General features: G+C 45.1%; 3 protein-coding genes and 1 non-coding gene across 5 annotated transcripts in view; 2 read left to right on the forward strand and 2 right to left on the reverse strand.

The window, feature by feature from the left end:
- Nucleotides 1–696: 696 nt before the first annotated feature.
- LOC130388666 (tumor necrosis factor receptor superfamily member 14-like) lies at nucleotides 697–7,675 on the reverse strand. 2 transcript variants are annotated; one of them, XM_056598123.1, is made up of 6 exons: nucleotides 7,515–7,675; nucleotides 6,385–6,462; nucleotides 5,830–5,955; nucleotides 3,009–3,167; nucleotides 2,799–2,883; nucleotides 697–2,492 (listed from the first exon to the last, which is right to left on the reverse strand). In XM_056598123.1, exons 1-6 carry the CDS (start codon nucleotides 7,555–7,557, stop codon nucleotides 2,369–2,371), a joined length of 615 nt encoding a protein of 204 aa, XP_056454098.1. In that variant the 5' UTR covers nucleotides 7,558–7,675; the 3' UTR covers nucleotides 697–2,368. The 2 variants fall into 2 exon arrangements, with proteins under 2 accessions (XP_056454098.1, XP_056454102.1); XM_056598127.1 differs by lacking the exon at nucleotides 697–2,492 and having other exon boundaries at nucleotides 2,516–2,883.
- A 2,336-nt stretch (nucleotides 7,676–10,011) lies between these two features.
- LOC130386720 (neurexophilin-3-like) lies at nucleotides 10,012–16,027 on the forward strand. Its single transcript, XM_056595740.1, has 2 exons — nucleotides 10,012–10,419; nucleotides 15,140–16,027. The coding sequence occupies exons 1-2, from the start codon at nucleotides 10,012–10,014 to the stop codon at nucleotides 16,025–16,027; spliced, it is 1,296 nt and encodes a 431-aa protein (XP_056451715.1).
- LOC130392189 (U5 spliceosomal RNA) lies at nucleotides 10,946–11,060 on the reverse strand. Its single transcript, XR_008896981.1, has one exon. It is a non-coding gene; the product is annotated as a U5 spliceosomal RNA (small nuclear RNA).
- Nucleotides 16,028–17,723: 1,696 nt separating the features above from the next.
- The window catches only part of LOC130388674 (serine hydroxymethyltransferase, mitochondrial-like), a 12,790-nt gene continuing 9,420 nt past the window's right edge, over nucleotides 17,724–21,093 (forward strand). Inside the window, exons 1-2 of the mRNA XM_056598139.1 lie at nucleotides 17,724–17,796; nucleotides 18,778–18,972. Of these exons, the coding sequence (XP_056454114.1) occupies nucleotides 17,764–17,796; nucleotides 18,778–18,972 (228 nt within the window). The 5' untranslated portion in view covers nucleotides 17,724–17,763. The remainder of the gene's footprint in view (nucleotides 17,797–18,777; nucleotides 18,973–21,093) is intronic.

Genomic DNA, 21,093 nt, shown 5'->3' on the forward strand with positions numbered 1-21,093 from the left:
TACAAGAAAGGCCAAAGCTGAGTGTATTTTTTAAGGGGGCTGCGATCTTTTAAACCCGTAGTAAACTTCTGTCAATGTTCTATCAGTCGGTGGTCGCCAGCATCCTTTTTTACGCTGCGGTGTGTTGGGGAGGCAGCACAACCAAGAGGGACTCCTCCAGGCTTGACAAGCTCATCAGGCGGGCCGGCTCTGTGGTCGGCTTCAAGCTGAATTGTCTGGTGACAGTGGCAGAGGAGAGAACCACAAAGAAGCTTCTGGCCATCCTGGATGACACCAGCCACCCTCTGCACACTGTCATCAGCAACCAAAGAAGCTCCTTCAGCGACAGGCTGCTCCTCCCCAGATGCCGCACCAACACACTAAAAAACTCCTTTGTCCATCGTGCCATTACGCTCCACAACTCTGCACTTGGAAGGAGGAGGGGGGGGGGGCAGCAGGGGGAGTACAGTGGATAAAGAGAAATAGAAATAGGATAGACCAGGGGTTTTCAAAGTGTGAGAGAGTGCGCCCCCCCTCAGAGAAAAAAATTCAGCTGAGCCCCCCCCCCCCCATTTTTTTTCTTAATACCTGTGTTTTGAAAGCTATTTTAATTATTTTACACATTTCAAACATCTCCGATCATAATTTTTAAAACATTTGGAACATATTTTTGAAACATTTGAAACAAATTTTTAAACATATTTTTTAAACATATTTCTGAAACATTACATCTTTTTGCGTTTTTAAACAACAAAATGTAACAACTTTATCTAAGCATGTTTTAGCTTAACCTTTTTAAATACATTTGAACATCTTAATCTGTGTAAACTGCCAGTTTACAGATTCATTCAGGGTCCCCGACTCTGAATTTTCTGAGTCGAATCAGATCTGCCTTTTCAGTCCAGAGATTCGACTATTCGGCGGGGTTTGTTTACCGGCGTTGCTATGGTGACCTCAAAATTATAACCAACTGAAAACGACGCCGGTTTGAAACTAAAACTGTGATTCTGAAAAAAGTATAAATGCTATCAAAATTCCGTTTAGATAGTATTGAAGATACAAGTGTGTAGATTTGTTTAATGGTTTGAACGAAGGTAAACGGTTGAAAAAGGAATGAGTTACGATGTCTAGAAGTAGGTGTATCAGAATGGGCTGACGTCTTCAATGAAAACAGCTGAAAACGAAGCAGTATGAAACTAAAACTGTGATTCTGAAGACATTTTAAATGATATCGAAATTCTGTTTCGATATTATTGAAGATACAAGTGTGTAGATTTGTTAAATGGTTTGCATGAAGATAAACGGTTGAAAATTGATTTAGTTATGTTACTTCTACAGTTGAAGTACGACTGATTATTTGAATCATCGTCTTTCAGGGTTTTCTTCGGGTTTATTTTTTTCTCACGTCGCGCCCCCCCTGAAGAACTCTGGCGCCCCCCAGGGGGGGCGCGCCCCACAGTTTGAAAACCACTGGGATAGACTGATCGAGCTTGCATAATCTATTTATTTATTTATTGCTACACACTCCATTTATTAAACAAGAACACAAATAAGATATAATTGCTGCTAACACCTGCTGCTGCTGCTTCTTCTTAAAGTGTGTTTATTTATATCATGTCTTGATGCATTTTAGTGTGTGTTTTTCTTGCTCGTTTTTGTGAGTTGTCTGTACTACCGCTGCTGGAATTTTGAATTTCCCTGAAGGAGCATTCCCAAGGGATCAATAAAGTCTATCTATCTATGGGGACGATGACTTAACATGTTGAAAACCCACAAAACCACTTCGTTAGCATAATAAAAGTGAAACATGTAGCTCTTGTAGCACAATCGAATGACTAACTACGTGGAACTCCTACTTCAAGTTTTAAATTCTGCATCGCAAAACAAGCCTTTACATTCGCCATATTAACGCTATGTACGCCACATTTACGTATTGCGGTATACCTCTGTAACCGCACCGAAGTGCCTGTACCGTGACGGTTCGGTACAAATACGTGTAGTGTACCGTTACACCCCTAGCGAACACAGAGCTTGCGTGTTGTTGACGGATGTCACAAGCTCTGTGTTCGCCAATCTACCCATCCTTTTTAATAAACAATCTGCACTTACAAAGTAATCAAGCCTTGTTTTACATGTTAAGACCCTTATTATACTACCAAAGAAGTGTCGGGCTACTTCTAGCCTTGGAAGTGGTTTAAAATAGTGATTTCGTTTTTACCATGAGACATGCCCCTATCGTTCCAAGTTTATAGCGTTTTGGTAGAATCGGCTAAAAACAGCCAACTTAAGAATACGTCTATGTGCGCTTTTTTGCTCCCAAACGAGCATTCCAACTCGTTATCATACCAAACATATCCCAGATCCATTTGACACCTGATGTCTCCTTTAACTAACCAGGCAACAACAGCAGCAGCACTGATAATAGTACAACATAGTGATGTCTTCTTGGGGCTGTGTTGCAGACCGCGTCTTTGGTTTGGCTTCCCTTTTGCAGCACATTTCCATTCCCGCAGCTACAGACAGACAGACAGACAGACAGACAGACAGACAGACAGACAGACAGACAGACAGACAGACAGACAGACAGACAGACAGACAGACAGACACCTTAAATCCATAGATCCATATTCTTTCATTTAATTTCTCTTTCCATGGCCTACTGTTGCTTAGCCAGTATTGTGGCTACCTTTTCATGTAGTCTTTTCTTTTGGAGACCTTTGTCCCTTTTAATAGGCCTGGTGTTATAATGCAGTAACGTTATAGTAAATAAAGTGCCTTGAATTCATACAATAAATAAATGACCCAATGAGATAACTCACCTTTTCCATTCTGTACATTTATTACCACCTGTAGAATAATATCCAGTCTTGCAGTCCTCACAGACCGTGTCAGTGCCCCTGGTTCCTACAAAAACATGTGGAAATACAACACACAAGCATTTACAATCAAATCCAATACTTTGTGATGTAATTATTACTACCAGTAATAGTAATAGTACTATAGTAGTAACTACCAGAGTATTTCCCTACCAGGTAATTTAGTCATCTGGCTAGCATTACACTGGGTGTGTTTCTGAGCCAGAGTGCAGCCTGATTCCTGGTTGGGCTCCTGGCAGTAGAAGCCATCCAATACGGTGCAGGCTGAGTCCTGTTCTCTGGTGCACTCCCGTTCTGCTACCAGACCTTGTTCTGACAGGTCAAACAAGTCAACATTTCAATGCAGTTACATTCTTGTTTATTTTAACTTTTTTTTTTCATTCCCAAATTATAGGAATTTAGTTTGGCCGCAAATGTGGGGTATATCAAATACCATTTTTGAAACTTTGCATAATCAACATGCATTTTTGTGGGTCATATAAAAGTCATTTTAATAGCGACAGCATAGCACTGTAGGTACGATTTGAGAGTTGTGAAGAGCAGAAAAGAGAAGTGAACCAGATTTTGTGACAACAATTTCACTGCGGAAGGCACACAGTGCATTTAACTCACCAATAGCTGACCAATGGATATGGTTGAAAAAAGGCGCATGGCGTATGGATATGGCATAATAGCAGTGCATTGGTAGCACCTTGGAGGATTTGGAAAAGCCCTCGGTAGGCCACGCTCTCCCAGGGCGACATCCCAGGGCCTTTCCCCATCTTCCTCCTGGAGGATGGCCTGGGCAGCCTGCAGCAGGCTGACTCCAGGGGTAGCAAGCAGATGGTTGCCGGTGCCAGTTGCTGTGCTGCCTACCTCCTGCTCCATGGCGCTGTTGGGGAATGGGCTGGTGCAGGGAGGTGACAGACGTTGCGCTTCTTGTGACCGAGTGCGGCCTTCCAACAGCTTTATGTGTGCTTAGCGGTTGGGAGAGGCCCCCCCCATATCTTAAGTTTGTATTTTTCTACATTTTATTTATCAGAACTGCGACTCTAACTTGCCTTACAGTCCTGGAGCTCTCTATCTAAATAATATCATATTATACATAGATATCTATATCATATGATCATATTATCACGGCCAAAAGCTGTGTGAGCCTCCAGACGATATTATGAATCTCAAACGGCCGCTTCGGGTTCTCCGACGTCTCTGGTCCTTCCACGTCCACATCAATCTGAAGTAGACTGAACCACGACATGGAGGAGAAAGGGTTTGTTTTCTGCGATTGTTGACCGCGGTTGTCTCCCGCCGGAGCCTCGCTGCCGAGGGACCGCCGGTCAGCGCTTAGGCACCACTGCCACCTGCAGCGCCGAGGCGGTGGTCCCTCGGCAGCGGGAAGCGGTGCCCAAGCGGGAGACATTCGCGGGCAACAATCCCTTTCTCCTCCATGTCGTGGTTCATGTACTTCAGGGAGCCAAGGCCAAAAGCTCCTTTCCCACCAATTACTTCTCAACCGTGGCTGAGATAACCCCCACTACGAGTCTCGTTGTGGAAATACCAGAGACGAGAGTCCGACGTGTTATGCGCCATAACACCAACAGCAGAACGCTTATCCAAATAACAAGGAAGTGTACAACACTTGCGTTACAGTCCTGGAGCTCTTTATCTAAATAATATCATATAATACATAGATATCTATATCAAATAATACATATTATCACGGCCAAAAGCTGTGTGCACGTCCAGACGATATAATGAATCACAAAGGACCTCGTCAGGTTCTCCGACGTCTCTGGTTCTTCCACTTCCACATCAATCTGTAGTAGACAGAACTGCGCGCTGCCTGCTGCCGGCTGCCCGCTGCTGGGTGGTGCTTCGCGGCGGTGGTGCCTCGCGGCAACCGGCGGCAGGCAGCATGTCACAGTTCATGTACTTCAGGGAGTCAAAGCCAAAGTTCCTTTCCGCCAATTCCTTCTCAACCATGGCTGAGATAACCCCAACTACAGTCTTGTTGTGTAAATACAAGAGACGTCAAAGAACCTAGGTGTTATGCAATGTCGTGTTCTTGTAAGTAAGTAGTCCAATCCGGGTCGCTTTTAACTCACTTTATTTGTTAAAGTATTTTGGTATGCTAACTATGAAGCAAAAAGGGGAGGAATTGTATTTAACACGTGTGGAGAAAAATACCGCAGAGCTATCCTCCAGCCCCGGGGCTTCCCCCGGGTCTCTCAATGGGGCTGCCACCTGTCTCTGACCTCAAATCTGACTCCCGCTCTGGTTTGTATCAAGTAGGCGTGGCCTGACGTATTGGCTCCGCCCTCTTCACTCGCCTCAAGGTGCTGCCATCTGTGGCTGGAGTAGTTATTGCAGCTTGTATGTCGGGTCCTGCTCCCCTTGTGGCTATGTATAGTAATTACAGCTTATGTGTTCGATCTTGCTCCCATGTGGCTATGTGGGGGTAATGCAGCTTGTGTGTTCGATCCTGCTTCCTAGTGGCCATGTGGGGGCAGCTTATGTGCTTAAAATACGTAACAGCGCCATAACACCAACAGCAAACACTTGCGTTACAGTGTGTGTAATCACACACACACACACACACACACACACACACACACACACACACACACACACACACACAAACACACACACACACACACACACACAAGTGGTGCTCACACGGTCTTGTCTCATTGGCGGGCCAAATGATCTGGGCGGGCAATGCAGCGAAAGGGGAGGAGCTTAGATCCTTTATGACGACATAAGGGACCACATTCCAAATCAGAACACTTGAGCCTCCGTTTTTTCAAAGGCGAGCAGAACACCTAGTGCTCGTTTTACATCGAACGCAAGTGTTAGCCACTGGGGGACCATAGGCAGGCTAGGGGGACTTATATTTATGTTAGAAAAACTCATAAAGTGAGATTTTCATGCCATGGGACCTTTTTAAAGCATCCATAATGTAGCATGCCATGGGACCTTTAAGATTGTTCACTACCTGCTTTACAGGTTCGACAGCTGTAACACCGGCTCAGTCCACTGGCCATGTCCATGTACGTGCCTCTCTCACACGGCGTGCAGCTCGTACTCGAGCCATGGGTGCAGTTTCGCTTCACAACACTTCCTGTAGAGCAGGAGAACACAATCAGCACAAGCCACTGGAGACCCGGATTTAAATAATCTGTTTCTTATGTACTGTATTTTACAGCATCATTTTGGTTTTGTAGGTTTGAAAAAGTACCTGCACAAGTAGACCTACCCCTTGGTGGGAATTACATGTTAAAATTATACTCATTTTACAGAACTCAAAGACATTTGAGCGGTAAGAGGAATCAACCGTGTAATAAATACACAGTACTAATCCATTGTGCCATGCAGTAAGTATTTCTTATCGATCATCGTTAAGCTAGTTGATAGGCGGTCCAAGGCAGTGGTTGAACGCAAACAGGAATTCGTTCTCAACTGTTCTTCTTTCTTAATATGTGGTCTATTCATTTTAATTGGATCATCGTCTGAAATCCAGGCAATATCTCTATAGGCCATACATATTTACCTTTATCGCACATTGGACAACATATCCCACTGACATCATATTCCATAGGCCGGCAGCTTTCTCCTGCAGTGGTGGGTGCTGGAATATGAATATATATATATATATATTAGAGCCTGACCGATTTTATCAGTCGATATTGGCCAATCACAGATAGATTTGAATCGGCGTATGTGTTTGCCGATATACATTTTAGAAATGGTGTTGCTCATTAAAATATTTACCTCTATTGCATTTTGTTATGATAACATGTTAAAGCAATCCCCAATACAAATGTATTACTATATAGGCAGAGATACGAGTTGGTCAAACAGAGTAGATTCGATTCTTTTATGATTTTTATCTATCTGCCTAATGGAGTACATGCATACATACATAAGGAAGACATGATGAAGAAGAATGAAACACTAGATGTAGTAAGCCTTATTTATAAGGTATTTCCACACTCTGAAACTCCCGCCGTCAGTGAAACTGAATTAAAAATAAAGATCTAAATAGTTTTCCTATGAACCCAGCATAAATCTCACTCTGACCTCCAGAGTGATGTAGAATAATGCACAAAAGGTAGAATGCATGTTTGATGATATGCAATCAACTTCGAGTCGACCTCTGAAGATATCCCACATTCATTTGCGCTTACAGAGTGGGCATACCTTAGACAACGGGCCAAATAGAACATGAAACGGATCACCACACGTCATGGCCACTGTGGCTGATAACAACCCGTGGCCTGTAATTTGTCCGCTAACTATATATTTTTTGGCAATACGCTTTGCATGTAAAAAATCAAAGGCAAAACATGTAACTTTATACGTACGGAATGTCTATTGGATATCGGACCCAAATACCCAATACATTCCGTCTCCTCCGTCTCCACAGTCCGACTCATTTTCAACCGACTGTCCGACAATGTGCTGCTAATCTTGGAGTTACCGCCAATCAAACGATATGGGATATTGCCGGTTATTGCCCAATATCGCCAATCAAATTGTGCCATAGGCCCATCTTTGGCTGTGACTAGGTCCACCTCGAATCCATGAGGTCATTGCATTTCTGCCCGTTCTCTCTTTTCACCTCCGAGCACAACAAGGACTCGTAATAGTGTCGTTCTGTTTCGTACATTAATTACTTACCCAGAAGGACGCACATCACTGTCAGAACGGTGCATATTCGCATTATGTGTTTTGTGCTGTTTTAAGCAACGGTTCGGTCAGAGCCATCTATCATATAGAGAGAGAAGAGATGTGAAACTGCGATATCGAGGGTGACGTGGTTCATGTCAGCCTGTAGCAGAAAAGTGGGTATGCACTGACTAGGCCTATATGCGGCGCATAGGGGCGCCGCACCAGAGGGGGCGCCAAAGCGATGGAAGTAAAATTATTTGAGTCGGCATTTTCTGTATTTAACAGCGTTTTTGTACATTATATGATGATCAATAACAGAGGAACGTCAATGATAAGGCGCCCCCCCGCTCCTTCGCCTCCCTCCCCCCCTCCTCTCCACACGGCGCTCCAGTGGCCGCCCCCTCGACTACGCCCTGGAGGCGAGCGCCAGAGTGTCTTCATTTGAACCGTATTGTCATCTGATGACACGTACCTCAATATGGAGAGGCAGAGAAGAAAGCCCTCGGGGTCACAACATAGAAAAAGAAAGATTGGGAATGTCGTTTTTATGGCAGTGTATCAAGAGGAGGCTTGTAAATATACAGGTTAGCTAAATCTACTACTAGTAAAACAACAGGTTACTGTTGTCTTGCAACTGTGTAGGCCTACTGATCAGAATGGAGCCTACAATATAACGGATCATAACAAGAAAAATAAAGGAACTTGTCTGTGGCTATTTTGTTTTACTTCAATCTCTATGCAAGTCTTTGTTTTATGTCAATAGACCCAGTAAAAACGGAGTTATAAAGTTGATACTTTATAACTCCGTTAATAATCCAAAAGTGAATAAATTAATAATCCCAATTTTTTTTTAAATTATTATCGTATCTGAATTGAGGCTGAATCGTTCTACACAGTATTACGATGCATCGAAGAATCGATTATTTTTCCCACCCCTATTGGTTACTGTACTCCAACAGCTCTAACAGAGTCTATTGTTTTGCATGTAAGCTTTTTGGTGAAACTAGAGTGGTGGGGTATAATAACTGGCAGTGTCTTTCAAAGATACTGAAGCACCATGAAACAAGTGGTAACCACATAAATGCTTATCTGATGTGGAAAGAATTGGCACCCCGCTTATGCCTCGGTAAAACTATTGATAGCGAATTGCAGAGAGCCTGTTGACTCGAGTGATCGATACTCTTCCTTGCAGAAAGAAACCTGCCACTGAGGGGGACTGTGAAGATGTGAATGGCATCTTCACTGTGTTAACATGTTTTAAAAGATTCACGTGTTCCTGTCTGGCTGTTAGCCCTCTAATAGTCTACAGCTGTGGCTCATAGGTTAATTGAGCCACACCCATTCTGGTGCTCCTTAAGAGGGCCAGAGTTCTAGACTGGAGGCGGCGGCCATCAAGGGGATTCCCATGCCGGCCCCGCCTCTCGTCCCCGTATCTGATGATATGCAGGGCTAGTGCTTTCGCACCCCATCTTCTTCCCGGCGGGCTTCCCAGTGCCCCCTGTACCCGCCTGTGCAGCACCTGTTCACTGCTGCCGGTGGGGACCCTGAAGGCCCTGAAGGCCCCGGGGAAAATCCTTCATGGATTTCACCAACGTGGAGGGGTGGGTCGATACTCAGGCGAGGGGGATCCCTCGCCTGGAGCCTCCCCTGGCAGCGCTTCTCTGTCCGGGCGCCGGATGGCGCCCTAACGAAAAGCCGCTGCCCCCCGACCGCCTCCAGAGACAGATTGTCGGCGGTGCGTTCTACCATCTTGGTTGGACAACACGTTGAGATGGGGCCATCCCATACAGTTCAAGCGTCGTCCCCCACCCTTTATGGGGTTGGTGGAGACCACGCTACGGGACCCGGCTGCGAGCACGGCTCTGGCAGCAGAGGTGGCCCGTCTCTTGGTGAAGGGGGCCATCACTGTCGTTCCCCCCCACGAGTCTCACCTAGGGTTTTATTCCCGCTACTTCCTGGTTTCCAAGAAGTCAGGGGAAAAGAGACCTATTCTGGATCTTCGCGTGTTCAACAGATTCGTTGCCGCAAGGAAGTTCAGAATGCTCACTGTCGGAGCGTTGCTCCGGTGTGTGAGAGAGGGCGATTGGTTCACATCCCTGGATCTCAAGGATGCTTACTTCCACGTCCCTATTCAGCGTTCTGATCATGGAGTGTTTGAGATGCGTGTTTAGAAAAAAATCCTCTCCACATATATCAGGCTGAGGTTTGTGGAACCAAAAACAGGTGGGAACAAGTATGACTAAGAACATCGAAGCAAACATACAGTTAGTGTGAACAAGAATCAGTATAGTATCAAATAAATAAAACAAAGTTATTCATTTGAATACACAAATGTGTGAACAGGTGTGCGTGTATATCTAACTTGAAAAACAAGAACAAAGTGAAGGAACAGGGAGGAATATTATAAGTTATTAATAAACAAACAAAATACTCCACATACATGATTGTTGACCGCCGCCGCAGATTGTGAGGCACAGACGAACACTCTGTCCGTCAGGCCGATAATATGCTTCTGGAGGCGGTCGGGGGTCAGCGGCTTCTAGTTAGGATGCCATCTGGCGCCTGGACAGAGAAGCGCTGCAAGGGGAGGGATCCTGCTGAACGGGCGGGAACAGGGGGCACTGGGCAGCCCGCCGGGAGGAAGACAGGGTATGAAAGCACTCGCCCTGCATGTCATCCGACATGGGGACGAGAGGCGGGGTTGGCAGGGATGCCCTTGAGGCCCCCGCTTGGCTTCTCCCAGAGGACGGCCGTGGCGGGGGAGGCCCTGGAGTGGGAGAACCCGGACGCAGAGTCCGGAAAGACGTCGTCCAAGGTGGCGACGTCGTTAAACCTCGATGTGGTCGTCGTCGTCTTCGACGTCCGGAACTCCGGCCTTAAAAATGTCGATGGCCTCGGGAGAGGTCCACCGACGGTGAGAAGAGGTGCCTGGAGAGGAGCCCCTCTTCAGGAAGTGCGCGGCAGGCGGCGTAGGAGGCGGGGGTAAGAGCCGAGGCATCTGAAACACGCCAGGTGCCCGACACCCGTCACCCGGCGCCAGGGAAGCACAATGAGGCCCTGAAAAGGGCCCAGCTCTTAAGGAAGAGCTCTCCAGTGGCCCTGAAAAGGACCGTTGGTCTGTCGCCTCGCCCACGCCGCAGCCCCAGGGTTCTCGAAGCTTAGAAGTCATGCTGTTGATGGTACAATGCCGAAAGAAAAGGGAGGATGAGCGGCGGTGCGTCACATAATATACACGGTGCCGTGGGAAATGTGGGCGGTGCCCACGTTGATTGGTGCATAGTTGAAATTTCCAGTGCGCGCGTGCACGCGCATGGGACAAGCCCATAAGGCGAAGCCTAGACGGCGTAGCCTACATGAAATAGAACATAATAAGCTTCAGAGAAGTCAGATAAATACACAGCAGCACCATCTTAAGTAATTATATCGAACAAGGAACGATAGCCCCACCTTTCGGCAGAGCATCAAAAAATAAGTTAACACTCACATTTTTCCTCTCCACTGAAATCTTTAGTAAAAGGCGAAAGATTTATGCAATCTGAAGAGAAACCAGAATTCTCCTGAAATAGGCATACATGTCCAAATGTGAGCTAATATTCCAACCTAACACTTTGAGTGATGTTTTGAAATGAGCAGTAGCCCATAGTTTGACTTTTGCAGTAATAATCAGAAGCACAAATGTTAAAACGACAGAATGCCTTGAAATATGCTGTTTAACACAATGTTCCAATTGGAATGTAATGTAAAGAGTACTGAATTAACTGTCTCACAAAGCATTGTGGGTAGGCCCGTTGTTTCATGTTGACGTTTTAGAACAGCCAATATTAGCTGTATCACCTAAACATGAATTGTGACATGAAATCTGCTTTCATGCCAACTTGATTTGACGCATAAATCAGAGAAGTCAGGTAACTAATTTAGATTTTGGTACGATGCATTTTTTTTTTTTTTATCTCACGTCCAGAGCCGGCGCTGGCCATTTCGGCAGGGGGGGGGTCTCCCGCGCCCCCTCCCCCCCTCCCTTCTCCGTTCGTTTTGTATATTTTAATTGACTAATTAAGGGCGCCACCAGAGGGCGCCCCCAACGCGTCGCCTAGGTCGCCTATGCCGAGCGCCGGCCCTGCTCACGTCAATGTAAATAAGAGGAAGAAAGAAAAATGTTAAAAAAAAAAAAACATTCAAATGTATTGCACATGTAAAGCGAGCCCTATCTAGCATCGCAAAAAAAACAGAAATATAAACTTTCTTCGTTTTCAGCACTGAGGGATAGGCAGTCCTCGGTTGTAAATTACTCTTCCCATTTATCACTTGGAATTGTATAACCTATGCCAATTTAAAGAGATACGTGGCGCATACACTCTTCCAGTAGTGGGACATGAAACATCTCGAACTACCTAACCCTAAAAACCAACCGACAAGTGGTTCAGCACATTGATTTAATCTTACTTTGGCCTTCAAACATTCTCGGGGAACAGGCCGGATTTCTTCATGCAGAGTTTTGAATTACACAGCAGAAGAAAACCCCACCTTGCGGCAGAGCATCAACAAATTTGTTGTTACTCATTCCTCTCCACGGACATCTTTAGTGAAAAGCGAAACAAATATGCGACCTGATTATAATCAGGGGTGTAGCCTAGGAAAATTAGCACGAATGGGACAGAATTACGAATTATTATATTATCTCTAGCCTATTTGTGGGTCTGTAGCCTAACCAATTAGCAATACTTAAGTATTTTAAAAAGGCCTATCGGTAATTTTCTTCAGTGATGCTGTGAGGTAATAGTTTGCAGTAGCCTATGTCTTTAGCCGATATTTGAGGGAAAACACGTATTATCAAATAATCGGTCATAAAGTGTGGGAACACCAGAGAGGGCTGTACATTTGCAGCCGCTCACGCATGAATCTTTTCTATATTGTGGTCTGAACCGTTATGTGGGGAAATATCCAAGGTGCAAGTAGTAGGCTAGGCCTAGTCTATAACCATGGGCGCGCGTCCCATGTAGTTTTAATAAAAAAATTACGCGTACGCGCGCGCGTCCTCGGAGTAGGAGAGAACAGGGTTTGCGAGAGTGAGCGGGGAAGCACATTATAGGGTTTGTATTCAAACCCGATCTTTCCGCCACGTCGTTGTGTGCGAGTTTGCGCCTGAGAAGAACGTGATCAACAATGCCGCGTCCCGAACTACATTGATGCGTATTTTATTGTCGTTGGATCAGATGGACATCACTTTTAGCCGCATCTAACGGCGGACGGAGCGCCCTTGACTGCGGGAAGATGAGGACACTTGGTTTGAACTTTGTCATCAGCTGCCTGTGGTTGCTACCAACAACAGTAAGCATCTTTAGTGCTTCTTCAATGCTCTGCTGGGAGTGTAGTATCAAAACAAATCAGTTGTTGTGCAGAATACATTTGATGTTGGTTTTTATTTTCAGAGGAGAAGGTTACATTAAATGTGGAGATTCATGGCTGCAGGGTACCACTCTGCAGCCATGAAGTATCAGAAATATCAGAAATATTGAATATATATATATTAAGTCAATCACAATTCAATCATGTCAAGGAAGTCAGGTTAAAAAACTCCATACATTCCTCATTAAATACATTAAGTGAATGTGCTACTGCTGTATTGATACCTCTAGTCTTTATACAAGCACGACCAGATAACCAGAAAAGGAAACATTGACATTCGGATCGTCTATATTCTACTCCTATGACTGAGGTGTACCCAGTTGTACCTTGAAAAATACGCTTACCTTTTTCCTCTCAGTTTTGCCAGGGTAGGGATTTCTCTCTCTCTCTCTCTCTCTCTCTCTCTCTCTCTCTCTCTCTCTCTCTCTCTCTCTCTCTCTCTCTCTCTCTCTCTCCCTCCCTCTCTCTCACTATAACGCACACTCTCACACGCACAGAGTCGGTGTGTTCCCGCAGCCGTTGCACCGCTGTTGCTCAGCTGCAGTCACCATTCTGGCGGCTTGACACGGTGCCACTGACACCGCTGTCACACGCTGAGGGCCAATTAGGGCCACTGAGGACATGGCTCAAACTTTAGTGATGAGCTGCATTACCAACAGCTGGAGGTCTTCCTCGTCCTCCTCCCATCCTCCCATCTCCTGCTCCGCCTCTTCCTCCTCCTCCGTCGCTACCTCCCCTGCTCCACTTCCTCTGCCACCACCTCCTCCTCCTGCTCCTCTTCCTCTGCCTCCTCCTCCCCCTCCTCCTTCTCCCAATCTCCTCCTCCTCCCCCTCCTCGTCCTCTTAGAATAGAGATGGGACGACTGGTTTGTGGACATGTATTTATTGGGGAATAGGGGGGGAAGAAATAATGATGGCATTTGAATTGTTTATATCTGAAATATTCAGAAGATTGTGAACTCTACACCTCTCTCTGAGGCGAGGAATTTAATACACTCAACTGTCTCAACAATGACACTGTGCGAATAAATTACAATGATCTTTCTTTATATTTATATTCTTTCTTGCATTCCCCCCCCTGACTTTAGTTTCAAACAAGAGTTCAGCAGGGTTCACAAAGTTTGTATTCAAATTTCTTGTGTTTAGTTTTCATACCCTAAAGAGCAGACCAACACCACACATAGAGGTCATACACTTTATTAAAGAAGACACTGTGTGTGTGTGTGTGTGTGTGTTTGTGAGAGTGTGCGTGTGTGTGTGCGCGGGCGTATGTGCGTGTTTGCGTGTGTGTGGGAGGTGTAAGAAAGTGTGCTTGCATTATCCTTATGTGTTCTGGCGTTCGTTGATAAGAACCTTTTCCGTGGCAGGCCATACTAGGATTAATGCCTTCGATGGACAGCGTTAAAATAGGTGGTTTGAAACACAGTTTTTGCATTTTGTTTAAGAGGATTGCATTTTTATGTCAGTATTTCATAGTGGTATTATGATAGGAGCTTCATTCTTAGTGTGATGTTTTTTTGTGTGTGAAATCCTGTTGTGGTCATTTGAACATGTGCTGTCCTCTTCCATTGTTTTTATGTACTTCTTCCGTTATCAGGTTTTTCCTGCAGAAGAAGTGCACAATATAAACGAGACTGACCTGAATAAATACGGGTTCATTAAAAGGTTCAACGCAAACTCTGCTACTACTACTCTTACTATTAGTAGTGTGTATTGTAATTTCTGGGCTTGTCATTCAACCTTGCTCGCTATATTTAATCCAACACAAAAGATGATTGACAGATTGACCTAAAAGAAACATAGAGAGTCAAGAGATGGAATCAATAATGAGACAATGAGAGAGAAAAAAACTGAGGGATAGAAAAGGTTGAAATTGGACTGCATTTTGGTCTCTATCTTATTCTGTGTTGGGAATTCATCCATAGACCTTGCCTGAGGGAGTCATCCCATTGATTAGTCTAACTCCCAAGTCAGGCTCAACCCAACCATACAAACAACACACAATTATTATAATCGATTAGACGTTTAATAGGTACTCTAAAACTATCTGTCTCCTTTACTCAAGGTGTTAAGAGGCACCTTCCGCTCTCTTTCTCTTTCTTTCTCTATCTCTCTCTGCCTCCCCCTCTCACTTATTTGAGCTCTCAATAGTCACTTTAACTGTCAGAAATACATTCTTTAAGGAACAATGAATCAATAAATGAAGTGTAAATTATCACCTTCCACAGGGTCATGATACAACGGACTACGAGAACCACAATCTACCAGGCCCAAGGCAACAATCTCCTCCCTCTGAGTCTGCTGTGGACGTCCCAGGCAGAGGAGAGCCGTTGGGAGCACCTCTTAAGGTCAAACATCTATCTAAAGACTTACAGATCATCTCCACCAAACCCAAGGCCCCGCTCCTGGCTCAGTCGGGGCCCTTCGGCTGGCCCCAGAACCTGTCCCAAACCGTGGACCAGTTCCTGTACCGCACCGCCCCCAAAGCCAAAGCCCCCGGCCCCGTGGGCAGGCCGGCGCCCAAGGCCAAGAAGGTCTTGGGCTGGGGCGACTTCTACTTCAACGTGAAGACGGAGAAGTTCAGCCTCCTGGTGACGGGGAAGATCGTGGACCACATCAACGGGACGTTCAGCGTGTACTTCAGACACAACTCGTCCCGCCTGGGGAACATCACGGTGAGCATCGTGCCCCCGTCCAAAACCGTCAGCTGGGACCCGGACCCCGGGGACCGGCCTGGGACCGCCGCCTTCGCCGGTCACCAGCCGTTTCTGGTTCCAGAGTCCCAGGTCCGGGGGCCTCCGCAGACCACGGCCACCGGGACCCGGCCGGACCAGCAGCAGCAGCAGCAGGAGGTGGTGATGGTGATGACAGAGCTCAACTGCCGGGTGGAGTACCAGAGGACCAACCGGTCCAAGAAGACCAAGCCGTGCCTCTACGACCCGGGTCAGGTGTGCTACTCGGAGAACACCCAGTCGCAGGCGGCCTGGATCTGCGCCAAGCCCTTCAAGGTCATCTGTATCTTCATCGCGTTCACCGGCACCGACTACAGGCTGGTGCAGAAAGTTTGTCCGGACCATAATTTCCAGACGGACCAGAACCAGCAGAACGTAGGATGACTGCGGGCATGACTTACACTGAAGGACTTTACACTGAAGGAAATGGGGATGTCAAATGTTCATGTAGAGGCTTGTGCCCAATCACGTCAAATTACTAACAGTGATAACACCACAGACATCTGATGGTAAGAAATATGTGTTTGAAAATAGCTGATTGTAACAAATGTAATACTATATTAGGATACTCATGGTTAAAATGATAATAATAACTTCACTTTGCATGGCCCCTTCCAAAATAATTCCCATAAAGAGTTTTGACATCCACAATAAACGATCGACTTCCTCACGTAATTAAAGCATCCATCATTGCTATAATTATATCATTCCATCTATACAGACATAAAATCAACACAAAAGATGAGTTCAAAATCAAAACTAATTTAATAATTTCAGCATTATTTATGGAGCACATTTTTATCTTAGCTTAGAAAGTGAAACTAAGGTCTATAATTCAACAGATCACATGAAATCCATTACATTATACTGGTTTGAAGAAGTAAAAAGAAGATTTAAAAGAGTAACTGATTCTGCTATAGTCTCAACTCCAGGCCCTAACCTTGAGGATGAACACATGGTCACTTTTAGATTCTAATGCAGACTTTTCAGGGCGCCAGGAAGTCCTTTATACAGAGTACTGCATGGCCGTGGGCAGTTATTGGGAGGGGCAGTGGCTCAAGCAAAGTGCCAGAGCAGCACTGAAACCAATGAGGGCAAAAGAGCAGTGGCCTGTACCACCCTGGTCACACCCCTGTTTACATGAAGCACTGTGTAGGTCCTCACAACCGTGGAGATGACCTATAACTACTTTGTTTATTGGTTGCTGTTTGCTTCTCTTAATTTCAATATTTTTGTGACATTTACATTACATTAGTCCATGATAACTTCAAGATATTTTCTTTTACCAGTGCGAGTAAATGCTATTATTTGTAAATTAATCTAATTGGTTAATATTTAATCACTTTTATTTCTCATATATATCTTATTCATCAGTTAATGAATACCAGTGTTGAGGATTATAAGATTCAGGATTAAGATGGATTTGTGGGAAATTGAACTTTTCTGGGATGTTACAGATTTATAATAATTCCAGTAGCATATCTTCTGGAAATGACAGACGCACAGAAGTGCATGCCTGTCTGAGCTGTCTAATTATCGTATGATGTACGTTCACACTTCTGGAGTTATTGTGGGATTCTCTCTGCGCGTGTGTTTAGATTTCATTTCATTTTCATAGTGAAATCACGTTTTCCACAATGATGTAAGAAAAGTTAGTAAGTTAGCTGTGTTTGAAGTTAAGTTAAGTGTTAAGTGTAACTTTTAAAATGTATAAATACATTTATGACTAGTATTTCTATGTGCAATTCAATATGCAGTGATCAATAACAAAAAATGTTTTAAGACATTTTAGTCAAATATAATTGTTATGGTTTTATTCATTGCTTATTTATTTATTGCTTAAACCTTTGATTAATAATCATTCCATGTGTATCTGCGTACATTGTTGAATGCTGTTCTTGTGATTAATCAGGCGGCATAAAAATAGGATTGTTTCATCAAAGAAATGAACGGCATTAAACAAAGGTTTTTACTAGAGATCAGTGCTCTAGTTGTCTGGTTTTATCAGTGCACACAGGGTGCGTGTCCCCCCCCCCCCGTCCCCTCTCATGAGAATGATTGATTTCCCTCGAGCCTTTGCACCATGGAAGTTTCTCACTCAGTCATTCCCAATCCCAGACATGCTCTCGCTGTCACTGAGGCAAATATTGCGGGTGAGTATTCGGTTTACTTCTGTTTTCTAGACCTGACATGTTGTTTATGTTTGCACTGCTTAATTTAGTTGAGTTAAGTTTCAACCAAAGTCCACAAGAACAAATTTATATTTTGTACTTTTGACAGTTAAACAGACCACCTTGTAATTCAACGAGGTGGCTTTGCTCAGTCAGGCGCCTGTGTTGTTGTGCTGAAGTCAACAGGGTTCCTATTGGAACAGTTGCAGTCTTTTTGTGCTTTCCACAACACTGCCCGCACCTCTGTGTTCAAACTATCATCACAGAGCCATATTTTAACCGGTTTTTCAAAGAAGGCAACCATTGTGCTTTTTTTGTGGCTGAAAGGATATTTGTCCTTTAAAATTGACTGGTGATTCATGAAGGACGCTCACAGTACCTAAATCCGGAAACACAGAATACTAAAGAAGAAACGGCTCCCCTTTATTATTCCTGATAAGGCAGCAATCAACGTATTAGGGCAAAGTAACAAAGAGTTGCGTAAGGATCATGTGGGTACTATCTGACCTTCGGCAAACACACACCTGAGAGCTGACCCACATGAAAGGCCGCTGACCCACATGACTACTGTCAACAGGTCCAGGGGTTTTTAGCATATGTTTCGTTGGTATTATTGGTATTACTCATACTTTTTGGGATTTAAGACTATGGGACTTTTAAATGCTTATAAAGATTTGCTATTATAGAGATTCAGTAAAAAGTAATCAAATCTATGCTATATTTCTCCTTATGTTTTATATTTTATTGGAGTTATGATGTGCTCATTCAGATCAAGTAGTATATTTATCCTGAAATACGCAATCGCTTATACAGTGGCCTTCTTTACCACTATATATATTATTTATTTGTTTCCCTCTTTGGAGAATAGAAAGTTTCTCATAAACACAGAATCAACACCTGTACTGCTGAGCTCCTTGAGATGACCTGCGTTACGTTTCATCGTTCAAACATTCCCCTCCGCAGCCCCTATGCCTCCGGGCATCAGGATGTGCTTGGATAGAGGGGAAGCTGTCGGTGGAGTTGCCCAGGCGAGGGCTCTCCAGCGGGGGACAGTGGACGGGACAGGACAGTCTGGCCCAGGATGACCCAGAGATGTGGAGCCTCCTAACCCAGGAGAAGGACCGGCAGTGTCGAGGCCTGGAGCTCATTGCATCAGAGGTAGGGGGGGGGGGGGGGGCGGAGAGAGAGAGAGAGAGAGAGAGAGAGAGAGAGAGAGAGAGAGAGAGAGAGAGAGAGAGAGAGAGAGAGAGAGAGAGAGAGAGAGAGAGAGAGAGAGAGAGCAGTAAGCAGTAAGCAGTAAGCAAGTGAAAAGAGAGTTCTGTATGTGTGTGTGTGTGCTGATGGCTAGAGTGAAATTGAGTGAAAACTAAAAAATCATTTGTTTCCACCTTGAATACTGGAGAACCTTCTTTCCGGTGACAAGTTACAGAATCTTTGACAAACCTCCCAGGAACCATTCGCAGAGCATTACAACGCACAACATAGTAGAACGACAGGCTTGGCAGGCTGGAACGTATAGCGTGATGCTTAGATGCTCATTTTATTCACCAGTGCGTGTTACTGTAACAAAACCGAGGGAAGCAATGCAAAACACGACCGCCCACCTTGTTTGCAGAAAACCAGTTTCTTTCCACCGCTTTCCCTTCTGCTGTGCGCTTCGAGTTCTCCTCTAAACGTCTTGGCGCTGTCTTCCCTCACAAGTCTCTGATTTCATCAAAGCAGAAGCTGGGGAAGTTTTCAACCTTTAAACTTCACAACAATTAGAAGCTCTCAGCGGTGTCAGTCCCAGCACTTCTGAAGGGCCCCTTTTTTTGTCAACTCCTTGTGAAGCTCCTGTCAGTCAGTCTTGCTGGTAGGGCCGGCTCCCCACGGAGGACCCCTCTCTCCCTCCCACCTCCCCCCTCTCTGTTCAGATGAAACACAGTCAAACCCTGCTCCCCCCCCCCCCCCCCCCCCCTCCCATCCCCTCCACATTCAATCACCGGGCTGATTCCTGCGATCGCTTCCATCCACGATCCATTGATCCCCTAAAACGGAGACATCGAGTCAAGAGGAGAACGCAATTGACGGGTGAGAGACACGCCACATTGTAACCACAGTGTGTCTGTCATCCCAGGGAGAGAGACAGAGAGAGATGGAGAGACAGAGAGTCAGAGACAGAGAGGAAAAAAGATAGGTAAAGAGTTTTGGAGAAAGATACAAAGGTGGAAAGAGAGAGAATGATGGAGGGAGGGAGGGAGAGGTGGAAAGGGAGATAGGTTAAGAGAGGTAGAGAGAGAAGGCAAGAGACAGAGAGAGATGCAGAGATTCAGAGAGACCTAGAAATCCCTCTGGGATGATTGAGGTTTTAGGCTGAACCTCCTCTTAAGGCTGACATGTCTGCACGGTAATGACTGGATTGGGTGAGAGTGTATGGTAGATAGATAGGTGGATAGGTGGATAGGGAGATAGGTTGACAGACAGACAGACAGACAGACAGACAGACAGACAGACAGACAGACAGACACACAGACAGACAGACAGACAGACAGACAGACAGACAGACAGACAGACAGACAGACAGACAGACAGACAGACAGACAGACAGACAGACAGACAGACAGACAGACAGACAAAATATATGGATAGATTGACAGAATATACCGAGATTAAATATAAATGAAAGATGAATCAGAGGTTAAAAAATAATGAAATATGAAATATGAAAGAAGGAAAAATATTCAAGAAAATAAGAACATTTATGAAATAAGAAAAGAAACAAGGAAGGAAATATGCAAAACACAGAAACAACCTGAGAAGAGCAAGCGAGTTTATGCTGTATGGTTATATCTGTATGGCCCTGAGGGCTGGTGTGTCTGTGCCCTGCCAGAAGGCCTGGTGGGGGATCCTCTCAGGGTGTGCAGACCCAGCAGGGTGCAATAGCACCAGAGACTCTACGTCAGTTTCTCAGTAATGACTGATGTGGCCTTGCATGTTAGAGAAAAGGCTCTGACACACCGGGCCAACGGTTGGCTGTCGGTGAGCGTCTGGGCCATTCATTTCTGCGGTGTGTCCCGCATCATTGGCAATAGTCAGGCCTTGTCCGATAGTCGGCTGATTCAGCATGTTGAATCGAGGACGGAGGCCGATTCCGGGAGTTAATCTCTAGAAACTCTGATTGGCTGTTCAGCTTAAGTGAATCATTGCATGAAGAGGGAAACGGAGGTGATGTGACTTCGTCAACAGGGCATGCATTAGAAGATCGTCTCATTTCTCACCTTCATCTCATCTCATTCAGAG

The sequence above is a fragment of the Gadus chalcogrammus genome, chromosome 1 (assembly GCF_026213295.1).
Source record: "Gadus chalcogrammus isolate NIFS_2021 chromosome 1, NIFS_Gcha_1.0, whole genome shotgun sequence".
In the NCBI taxonomy this organism is placed as follows: Eukaryota; Metazoa; Chordata; class Actinopteri; order Gadiformes; family Gadidae; genus Gadus; species Gadus chalcogrammus.